Below are 10,363 nucleotides of genomic sequence, written 5' to 3' on the forward strand. Positions count from 1 at the left end.
AGTGACTTTCCTTGCCATTTTAAAGTGAACAGAGATAAACTTGCGTTGACTAATCGTCGATGGATGTGTAAAAAAGGCAAAAGATTGACGATTACCGCTAACTTTTAGGAGCGAAATTTAGGCAGCGGGAAAAAAATCCGACCCGTGGGCCGTATCGTAAAAAGCTGGACCGGTTACGTGGTTATGATTAGCCAGTCAAATTCGAAGATTTAGGATTCCAGCCCGCTCAGATGCTTGAAAAAAAATAATAATGGATATTTTTTTGTAGACTAACAGATACTTCAGTAGACTACATTGAAAATATTAACCATCCAGAAGGACACAGCATGGCGTGTGTGCTGCTAACTATATGAATACTCAAGAAATAGTACAGCATTGCCTTGGTACTTCCTTGTTACAGATACTTCCATCGTTTGCAATTATTTGCTGTTGTAAAACGCCTCGTACACGCAAAAATTTCATATGTATTCTTTGTTCGAGGTCAGTTCAACTGACCTCATCATCAAGGCAGGCCTGTAAATGAATCCCTCTCAGATGTAACTGCCAAATAAAGATTTCATATCCCAGTCGGCAGAGCTTCCCAATACTAAAGATTATAAGCAGAACTCTTGGAAAGTAATTCTCTCTCATTGAATTTAGAATGTTCAAGTTTCCTGCAATCCAAAATAGAGCGGTTTTCAACTGACTGTCCAAAGTAATTACACGATTACTTTTGGCTTTTTGGTCAGTTTACTACAGTTTGAGATTGGCTGAGTAGTCTAATTGATAAGCAATTGGTTTGCTTTTGGTTTTACGACACTCAGTTGAAAACCGCTCTAATCATGACCACAAAAATAGGTCTTGTATTCCACAAACAATATAAATATATTTCCAGCCCAGCAGTAAGATAGATAATAACTAATGCACTTAAAGGCCAAGCTGTGATGTGACATTGAAAAAACTCCCATTGTAATTATCTGTTGCATTTGAACCTACCGATAAACCATGCCTTGTTCGTGAGTAATTTATACAAGACACACGAAACTCCGGCTACTATGTTGCTTGTGTCTCTCACTATCTACATCTACATTATGGGGATCTTGCAAAGGGAGGCATGCTCCCATCACTGCAAGACATCAAATAAAAAAATAAAAAGCAGGGTGGGGGGTGGGGGGTAAAAAACCTTAAAACTATAGCAAAGTTAAAGAAAGCAATTAGAAATGTTAAAACCGATCCCTCAAGGACTAACAGCTCTTTACGTTCCGTGTTCTTTTCGGGCGATCTTTTTACAATCCAGATAATGGACCCAGGGCACGGCAATTTCTTTTATTTTATTTGTATGTGAAAACACACAGATAGTCAACGAGATAGAGAAGTAAAGAAACCATTTATTTGCATCCAAAAACTTTGTTTTACATGAAGTGCGTAATTATATGCAAGTTGTTATTCCTTTGAAGAAAATGGCGTGCTGGTAATGGTTATTGAAATGGATCAGGGGTCTTCACTGTTAAGTTTAATTAGAAGCTGCAAATAGGGTAGATTAGTATAGAACAGCTATTGTGAACAGACAAGTCGACTTACAGTATTGTCAATAGACACCTTCTAAAAGGACATTATGGTGGGAATGTAGTGATATGGTCAAAAGCCTACCGTAAACGTCAAAGTGGAAGCACCTTTACATCAAAGTTTGCAGGAACGTACGCGTTCTGACAAATGTCCACGATTCCATTCCATTGTAAACAACCCTTATCTATACGGAGACCTTTGGTATTTTTAATACATTTGGCATTTCAACTGTGTCATAAAATGCGTCGAATACTAAATTTGTTGCATTTGAAGGTGCATCCGATTTAGACCTTATTAGGTCCTTGTATGTTGTGGCTGCGCCGGCAATGCAAGCAGCTGTCAAAACTGCACCGTCCTACAGAAAAGACTTGATAATAGTAATTTTCTTCGCAGCAAACAAAAATAAAGACAATGCTAAACTTGCTTTTGCATCTTCTAATACTTAGCACTAGAACTCTTGACAAAGAACAATTTATTTTGTTCAAAATAACCCGACTATTTTCCTACCTAACAATACTCGACGAACGACGAGGGAGTTTCCAGACGCGGGCGACCCATTATATTTTTGGCGCCAAATTACTACCTTGGAGACACAAAATGTTTCATATTTTCCACTTTCACACGATCTGATACAGTTTTTGGCATTATGAATCCCTTTCAATACCGTCGTCTTCAGTGAGAAAAGATGCCCGACCTTAGTGCCTTTCCTGTTAACGTAACTTGACGTCAGACTTCGTCAGGACAGTACAGTTTTTTTCGCCTACTGAATCCTGATAGGCATATTCAAATTTCAGGTACGGCAGCTGCATCCAAGGGTATCAGTGTTTGGCTTTTTACTTAACAGGAATCAAAGTAAGACTAAGCCTGGCGGCTTTAACATATACATCAAACAAACAAATAGTCAGCGAAAAGTCACGGGCGATCCAAATCCACCTGTATTCCAACTTCCATCTTTATTTTTCCTTTGCTTAAGCTCAGTGTGTCATCCTCAAGACCATAGTTGACGCAACCCGGGAGATTCTGAATGGAAAGTATTTGTTCCCTTTCGGCGTTGTAGCCACGAGCAGAAGCATCACATGCGATGTAATCCCTGAAGCTGTCCGTTCCATCCTCCTCCCCTGGCAACTCATTATCTTCGTGATCTGCAGAGTCATCTTCAGAGTCATTGTAGTCGATGCCATGTTCAAGTTTGTCCGCGCCTGAAAGAATAGTATGCTTAGCTCTTATTTAAGGTAATGTCTTTACAATTGTCTTTTTTTTAAGAATACCAGGTATATACACGGCAAAGTACATGTTTGAGATGAACATAACTTAGTTCACCCTCCTGACTTTGGGGAGGACCGGGGAGGCAGGCCATGGGACCAAAGATTAAACCCTGGTATACCGAGAAAATATCCCAAGATTGCCGGGTGCAGGATTTGAATTCCAAATCAGCGCCTCAATCACAAGACGCATTGCTTTCACAAAAAGAAACTATAGTTTGTCTCAAATATGCTCCAGACTTTAATTCAAAAATCAAATGACACTTCCTGTCCAGGTCGTCATTTAACTTATGCAATAGAAATGTCATTCAATCATACCCATTATTTCCTGGTCGTAACTAAGCCTGATTGGTAGGATCTTGTTGATAAGAAACAGCTGTAGCCATGTTGTAGATCCAGCCCAAGCAGCAACAACTACGCATGCCAGGATCTGGACACCAAGCAGTTTTATACTGCCACCTTTGAAAAGCCCACGGACTTCTGAAAATCCTTCCAGCGGTTCCTCTTCGACAAACAAACCAACTGCAATCATTCCCCAGATCCCCGCCATGGCATGTGTTCCTATGCAACCCACTGGGTCATCGATTTTAAACCTAGAAGAACATTTCTCGATATTTAATTAATTTTGCTTCATTTCAAATGTAACGTTTGTCTTTGTATCTAGAGTAGCACTATACTTGATACATGTCACACAGACTAAATAATTCGTCAAGTTTAAACAAAAAAAATCAACCGTGATGGTATCTTAGAATTCTATCTCAATAAGCACTATTATCAGTATTTCCCTAGGTTTAGTTTTAATAAGTCACAAAAATGTAGTCTTTTAACTTATTTCAACCGCAATTCTACATGTAAGTTCTAAACCTGTTCGCGCAACACAAAATTATTTGACATTGGGACCACTTCAGAGGGTCGAACAAAAAAAACTGAATTAGAAAAGATTCCAAAACAAACCTGTCGATAATGTCGCAACTGCCGCAAGCTACCAGTCCTCCAATGAATCCAAGGATGAAGGCCTCCCAAGGACGGCACACGGCACAGATAGCGGTAATACCAACCAGACCCCCCAATACACCGGTTATGAATACCGCTACGTCCAGCTTCCTCTTTCGGTACAGAAAACTGTACATCACTCCCAGGATCCCCCCTCCAATGGAACCATTCAGCGTCACTACCGCTGATCTAGAGGCTAGCAGCCACTTTGCTGTTAAATTAAATTTGAATTTATTATGTGATTAAGCTATAAAATTGTTGTTATAGAATAGAGCTACTGTTTAAAGACAAAATCAGTCCCAGTTATCGTTTTGTGTTCGCACCATGCTATTGATTATTAATTAGGTCGCACGACAAGATTATGGCAAATTTCAATATTCCTTGCCGGGTCAACCCTCGATTAAGTATGTTAAGATAACGATCTTATCTTACTGAAAGCAATTAATCTCTAATGCAAGTTTTTGGGCCAGGTTTCTGAAACAAGCGAAATCGATAAACGGCGCAGTAGGTTGATTTGAGACAGATAGTCTAACAGATAGTCCTGAGCAGTTTGAAAAGTTAGCTTATGAACACTGACTCCAACATTGTCATCCTTGTAATTATTTTTTAACAATGAGAGCCTAATTTATAAATTCTCCATTAGATGTGAATTACATACATCCACTGATTCCAAAGGTGCTGCCACAGTTGAACCCCAGCCAGCCCCACCACAGCATAAATGTCCCGAGCATCACATTGGTCAGCGAACCAGGCTTGCCTCTTTCGACTGACTTGTCATATCGTCCCAGTCTAGGTCCCAGCATTATCGCAGCCACCAAGCCCGCGACACCTCCAACTAAGTGCACCCCTGCGCATCCTACAGAACACGACACACCACAGGTGAAGGGTGTTCAAAAATAAAACTATTGCCGGCTTTCACATGACGTCACTAAAATTCAAACTACAAAACTATTGATCCTCCTGACATTTTTCTTCCATGATGTATACGAGCAGCTGAAAACTAATATTCATACAAATTTTTGCTCCGAATGGGTTCTTCGTGTTTGTGACAGACTACGCTTGAATTTCTGAGCTTTTGCGCGAAGCGGAATTTACATGACGGCCAAGAGAGCCGTCATGTTGGTTAAAAATGTGACTTGATTCGGGTAATTTGGCTATCCGAACAGTTCTTGTATTAGAAAAAGTATTATTTTAATGTTTTTGAGTTCCTCGAGAGATAAATTCACGCTTTTGTAGCAAAACTCAGTGACAGATGTTTCTGTTGGTTTCCGGCCGCCAAGTTGGTGCCCATCCGAATGGGCACCAGCATGGCTTCTCCATAAAAATCTCTATAAATTTGGGTAAAAAGTTTCTCCGCATATCTTGCATAGGAAAAATTGCTGTGACCTGAATCTTGGCGAGAGTCTTTGCATATTTACTTTCTTCCTTTTCTCAGATTCTGGACTTTATCTATCTCTATCTATTATCAGTTTTGATTTTTATTTTGATCTATTTTGAATGGCGTGACACTGAAAACCAGCAATTGCTTAATTTTTTTTCTTGAATAAAATAGTTTTTCATTGCTTAATTTTTATTGAGTTTTTAGCTGACGTCGAAATTGGAGAACAGCTATAAACAGAAACTTTGATGAAAAGCTAAAAAACTAAATAAAAATTCATGCCACTCCTAAACTAACTTAAACGTGCCCAACCAACCCAAGTGTTTGGTTTTCTACAACACCAGTCTCAAACGTTTTGGTTCTACATTTGTGTAAGCTGTCACGCAGGTTTCGTAAGTTCTCGTCATTTTTTTTCACTTTTTACCTGCGACATCAATTACTCCAAGTTCCTTGAGGAAGCCTTTTTCACCCCAAAGCCAGTGTGCAGGAAAGACGTAAGATATGGTGTTGGTGAAAGAGTAAATTGTATACGCATTTAAATGAGTCCTTTCCGCCATTGCGCCTGATACAATAGTTGTAGCAGTTGTGGCAAACGACATCTGGAAGAAATACAATGCGAACACATCCCCCTGGTCGGCTTCCACGTCCATCGCAAAGTGACCTAGGCAATGCAATAAAAACTGATTCAACAAATATTAATAATAAAAAATAAAGTTGACGATTTCGTATTACAAGTTTTTCCTGCTTGTGTGTGGGGCAGTGATGTGGTTTCTCTTTGAATTTCCGTTCAAAAACTGTCGTGCAAGTCTTTTAAACAAGGTGTCTGAAGAGGTTTATTGAACTGAGGTGTGCTTATTTTTACACTGGCATTTGGGCAAAACTTGGGCTTGAATATGAAATTTGTACCCTATCAAGAAAAAACTTGTCAAAGATAGAGTAACACTTACTCACACGAACGGCGAAACATTTTAAGCTAAGGTTTTATGCAAATGAAATTTTAGCATATGATATTCCTTTAAGAGTCTATATACACAGCGCACATACAGTACTGCGGTTGGCGTGAAAGAAAAACTTGTCAAGAGAGCTTTCTCTGTCAATAAATTACACAAGGTACACAAGCCAATAAAAAGAGCCGAATTGCTGCTCATTCACAAAAAAAGTAAACAAAATTTGTCAGGCACGCTTTTCCTGCAAGGAAAATTTGTTCGTTAGTCAATAGTCTTTTCCAGGAAATAAGCGTGCCTTATATACTTTATCGATTCTTAGCAATATCAAGTGTATTATACCGATAAGTAATACCAATTGGACCTTGTGGCGTGCAAATTAGGGAGAAATCGTGCGAATAGTTTGAAAATCGGACAAACGCGAAGCGCGAAGCCGATTTGAAACTGCGAGTACAATTAGTCCCTAAATTGTACGACACAGAGTTCAATTACTAATTAATCGTATCTATGGCAAATTTCGAAATTAAAAGTATATTTTGCCAAAATATACTTTTAATTTCGAAAAACTCAGTAGCGCTTTCCCCAAGTTTGAAAAGAAAAACTGTAGGAAGCATTAAGAAGGAATTGATAAAAGTTCAATTGAGGCCTTACACTACTGTAAAATGATATTAAAATCTTTTAAAAAATCCAAGCTTTCGCCGATCTACGGCATCATCAGGGATAAGAAAAATATTCCGCGTAAGGCTTATTTACAGATGTAAAGTAAAAACGTGTGAAAAGCGAAAGAATGTGGGGGTAAAATGCATGAGAAAAATAAGATGCAAATGTGAATAAAAACGAATGATATGATCTAATGAGCGAGTGTCAAAGTACATAGAGTCTCTAGATATGTTAAAATAATTATTAGAATGAAAGGTCCGCCAATTCGCTGCATTCCTCTCGGGAGTTGAGGGCAGGTTTGTAGTTTCGTATGGAAAACGTTTCGAACAGTCGTAGATTTGCTGGGTCGTTTTCTAGTACAATGGTCTTGATTTCGATGCCTTTAAGGACTTTGTTTTGGCACTTTGAAATGTGTTTCTTCACGGAGGAGTTGTCATTGTTCAGGTGTTCTCTTACACGATCGTGGATAAAGCGTATAGTGCTCCCGATGTAGTATTGGTTGCAGTTGTTACACGTGATTTGGTAAACAGCGTTGCGTAATAAGCATAATTTGGTGCTGGAGATAGGGCAATTGGCCCTCGTGCATGTCCGTTCCGTGTTGTTCTGAGAGAGAGCTCGTCTGAGGGTGTATGACTTGTGCGCGACCCGTACTGGTTACCCTCTTTTCGGAAAATGTTGGTGATCCTGTAGTTGAGACGTTCGGAGATATATGGGATCTTCAGGTACGACCATTCTGTGTTGAGAGGTCGAGGGTCTTTCTGATGGTTCTGGGAGTGCTTAGTTTTGTCTATAGTGCTTTTAGGATACCCGTTAAGACGGAGGACGTCGTCAAACATGTTTTGATGCTTTGTGGCTGTCGTTTTTGTAAAGCATTTATTGTCGATACATTTCCGCTCATTACGAATGAAGTTGATCTTTGACTTTTCCTGTATTGCTGATTGGTGTTAAACGAAGAGTGGTTTCTTTGCTATTTTTTTGTAAAATTCAAAGGAGCTTTTGCCGTCTTTGGAGATGGTGACATTGAAATCAAGTAGTGATAGTGAGGGGCCATTGGGTGTTATTTCTGGTTTCTCAATTTCAAACTTTAATTTAGGGTGCAGATTGTTCATTGTATAGAGAAATTGGTCTGCCATCTCCTCGCCAGTTGTCTGGAGATAAATGTCGTCAACGTATCTCCTGTAGGGGCTTATAGATAAGTGTGAAGAGAGGACGATGGTTTCCAGTCTGTCCATGAATAGGATGGCCAGAATGCCTCAGATGTTAGAACTCATAGGTAGGCCTTCTTTTTGGCGGAAAACTTGATCATTGAAGGAGAAGTACATGTTGTTCCTAATCTGCTAGTCTGCTAATCTTCTAAAAGATTTTAATATCATTTTACAGTAGTGTAAGGCCTCAATTGAACTTTTACCAATTCATTCAAAATGCTACTGAAGGGCAACATCCAAGGAGCATTAAGAAGGAAACCATTAAGGCGCGCACAAATGACGTGCGAAAGTTGTAATTGGATACTTGTAATTGGGCATCCACGTTATCGTACGCCAATAGTTATGACGAACCAATTACGATCGAGAATTTTGTTATAGATACGATCATATGACAAATAGGCGCATAGAGAACCAATTACTGTCGAGAATTTTGTTATAGATGCGATTAAATAATTAATTGCACAGATTTTTTTGCAGAAAGAGTTGTCAGTGTGAGGAGCTGAGCTGATTTTAGTTTTGGCAACTAGTGTAATTAACAATAACAAATGATTTGTCAAGTGTTCAACGAAGCATTCCCTCGTGAAAAAATTGCTTATTTGTGATGATCATCCCCTTTATCCAAGATCAGTCGAACACACACATTCATCAAAATGCCTCCATCATCTCACCTACACCTGTAAATCCATTAGTGCCTTCAGCGACGCCGAAGCTGAAAGCAAATCCGTACAGCCAATAGGAAAGTCCCCCGTATATGACGTCAACAGCATTTTTAACCATGATATTTACCTCATTCTTTTGGGAAACTAAACCTAGAAAACAAACCACAAAATGACTTATCTCCTTAAATGTCGATAACGTATTCACTAGGAATATATATATAGATTGAATAAAACAGGAAAGTCAAGTCTCATGTTAAATGTGTTTCAAGTCTCTTTTAGAACTATTTGTCGTTTTTTTGCATGGTGAAAAGCGAATGCAACTAGATCTTGAGGGAAAGATTATTTGACCAGGCTCAATTTGTTACAATCGAGTGATCGCCAGAAACCACACACGTAGCAGTAGAGATAATTTATATAATGCAGTCGATTAACTTTTCAAAGTTACCCCAAAGTCAGTTTCTTAAAATTTGTGCAAAATAAAAATCGGTCGGAACTTTTAAAAACTGCAAATAAAATATTATCCTGCATGGTGAAAGAAACAAGAGGATTTATATTATGTTCGTAACTCTTTTGATGCGGTACTATGAGACAGACAGAGCAGTGGCATATGAAGATTTCCTGTTTCGAAGTTTCTTTAGGAATAAGATATTTTTTGCAGCTGGATACGCTTTTATAATATTTTCAGGCTCGAAACTTATTAGATATGAAGACAGCTTGTCTGTGTATAATAGAATACTGAAGACCGATCAATATTTTATATACTGCGAAGGAGAACAGCGCTCTGAAGATTAAACTTTTGGTCAAACGTTTCACAGTTAACAATACTTCTTCATTTTCAAGCACTAACAGTCATTATGCGGTAACATTCTAAGCGAAGCTTTAGAGGAGTGATGAAGCTCGCATAATCATTTCTGCCGAAACAAAAACTATCTAGTCAGATCAAACTTGAATTTTGATTATCGTAGTGTACAGTTGTGTGTGAAGTTGCCCTTCCACGATAGTGGTTACACAAACTCATTTGAAAACGACGCATTTTGCAAATTCACCACGCGTTAAGCTCGTTTATTCAGCTCTAAAATTGTTTTCTTTAATTTATTTGTACACCAAATATCATAATCGCGTCATCACTCCACATTTTGATGCCTCTGCAAAGATACCGTGCATGTTGCTTTTGTTCGAGTTGCAAGAACTCGACATGGTGGAATCTCTAGTCAAAAACTTGAAGTTCTAGCTTTAAGTGTAAAAAAATAAAAATAAAAAATTGTACAGACCTGACTCTACCAGTCCAAACCCAGATTGCATTGTGAATATAATGAAAGCACTCGTTAAAATCCATGTAGCATCGTCTGAATTTAGCTGCACAGGCTCTTCTGATAAGACTGTGACATTTTGTGCGTTTGAAGAGTTTTGTGTCACGTTCATATTTTACTTTACGAATTCTACTTTCAACGAAGTTCACTTTTCACGTATAATAAGTTTGTTAATCAGCAGAATTCACAGCTGAGTTTTGAAAAACAACTCCCGCTGGCATTTGCAGTGAGTCATGACAAACAAAGAGACCTCTGAAAAACAATATATGACAGAGAAGATTATTAAAGATGATTAAAGATTTGCTGCAATGAGAGCCTTAGAAATTCTCACGAAAAGTCTTTGAACTACAGACATGTTGCCTATAAGGTACATTGTGTTAGAATTTACTGAAATGCCCTACAACTGA

The 10,363-nt window shown here is 38.6% G+C and overlaps 1 protein-coding gene across 1 annotated transcript; it reads right to left on the bottom strand.

Moving 5' to 3' along the window:
* Positions 1-1,295: 1,295 nt before the first annotated feature.
* Positions 1,296-10,106, bottom strand: LOC110061606 (putative ammonium transporter 3). The gene is made up of 7 exons (XM_089282556.1): positions 9,918-10,106; positions 8,656-8,796; positions 5,603-5,839; positions 4,459-4,656; positions 3,762-4,011; positions 3,126-3,400; positions 1,296-2,744 (listed from the first exon to the last, which is right to left on the bottom strand). Exons 1-7 carry the CDS (start codon positions 10,066-10,068, stop codon positions 2,458-2,460), a joined length of 1,539 nt encoding a protein of 512 aa, XP_089138682.1. The 5' UTR covers positions 10,069-10,106; the 3' UTR covers positions 1,296-2,457.
* Positions 10,107-10,363: the final 257 nt, after the last annotated feature.

This window comes from Orbicella faveolata, unplaced genomic scaffold (genome assembly GCF_042242905.1).
Source record: "Orbicella faveolata isolate gen_17 unplaced genomic scaffold, um_ofav_v1 contig_12, whole genome shotgun sequence".
NCBI classification, from domain to species: Eukaryota; Metazoa; Cnidaria; class Anthozoa; order Scleractinia; family Merulinidae; genus Orbicella; species Orbicella faveolata.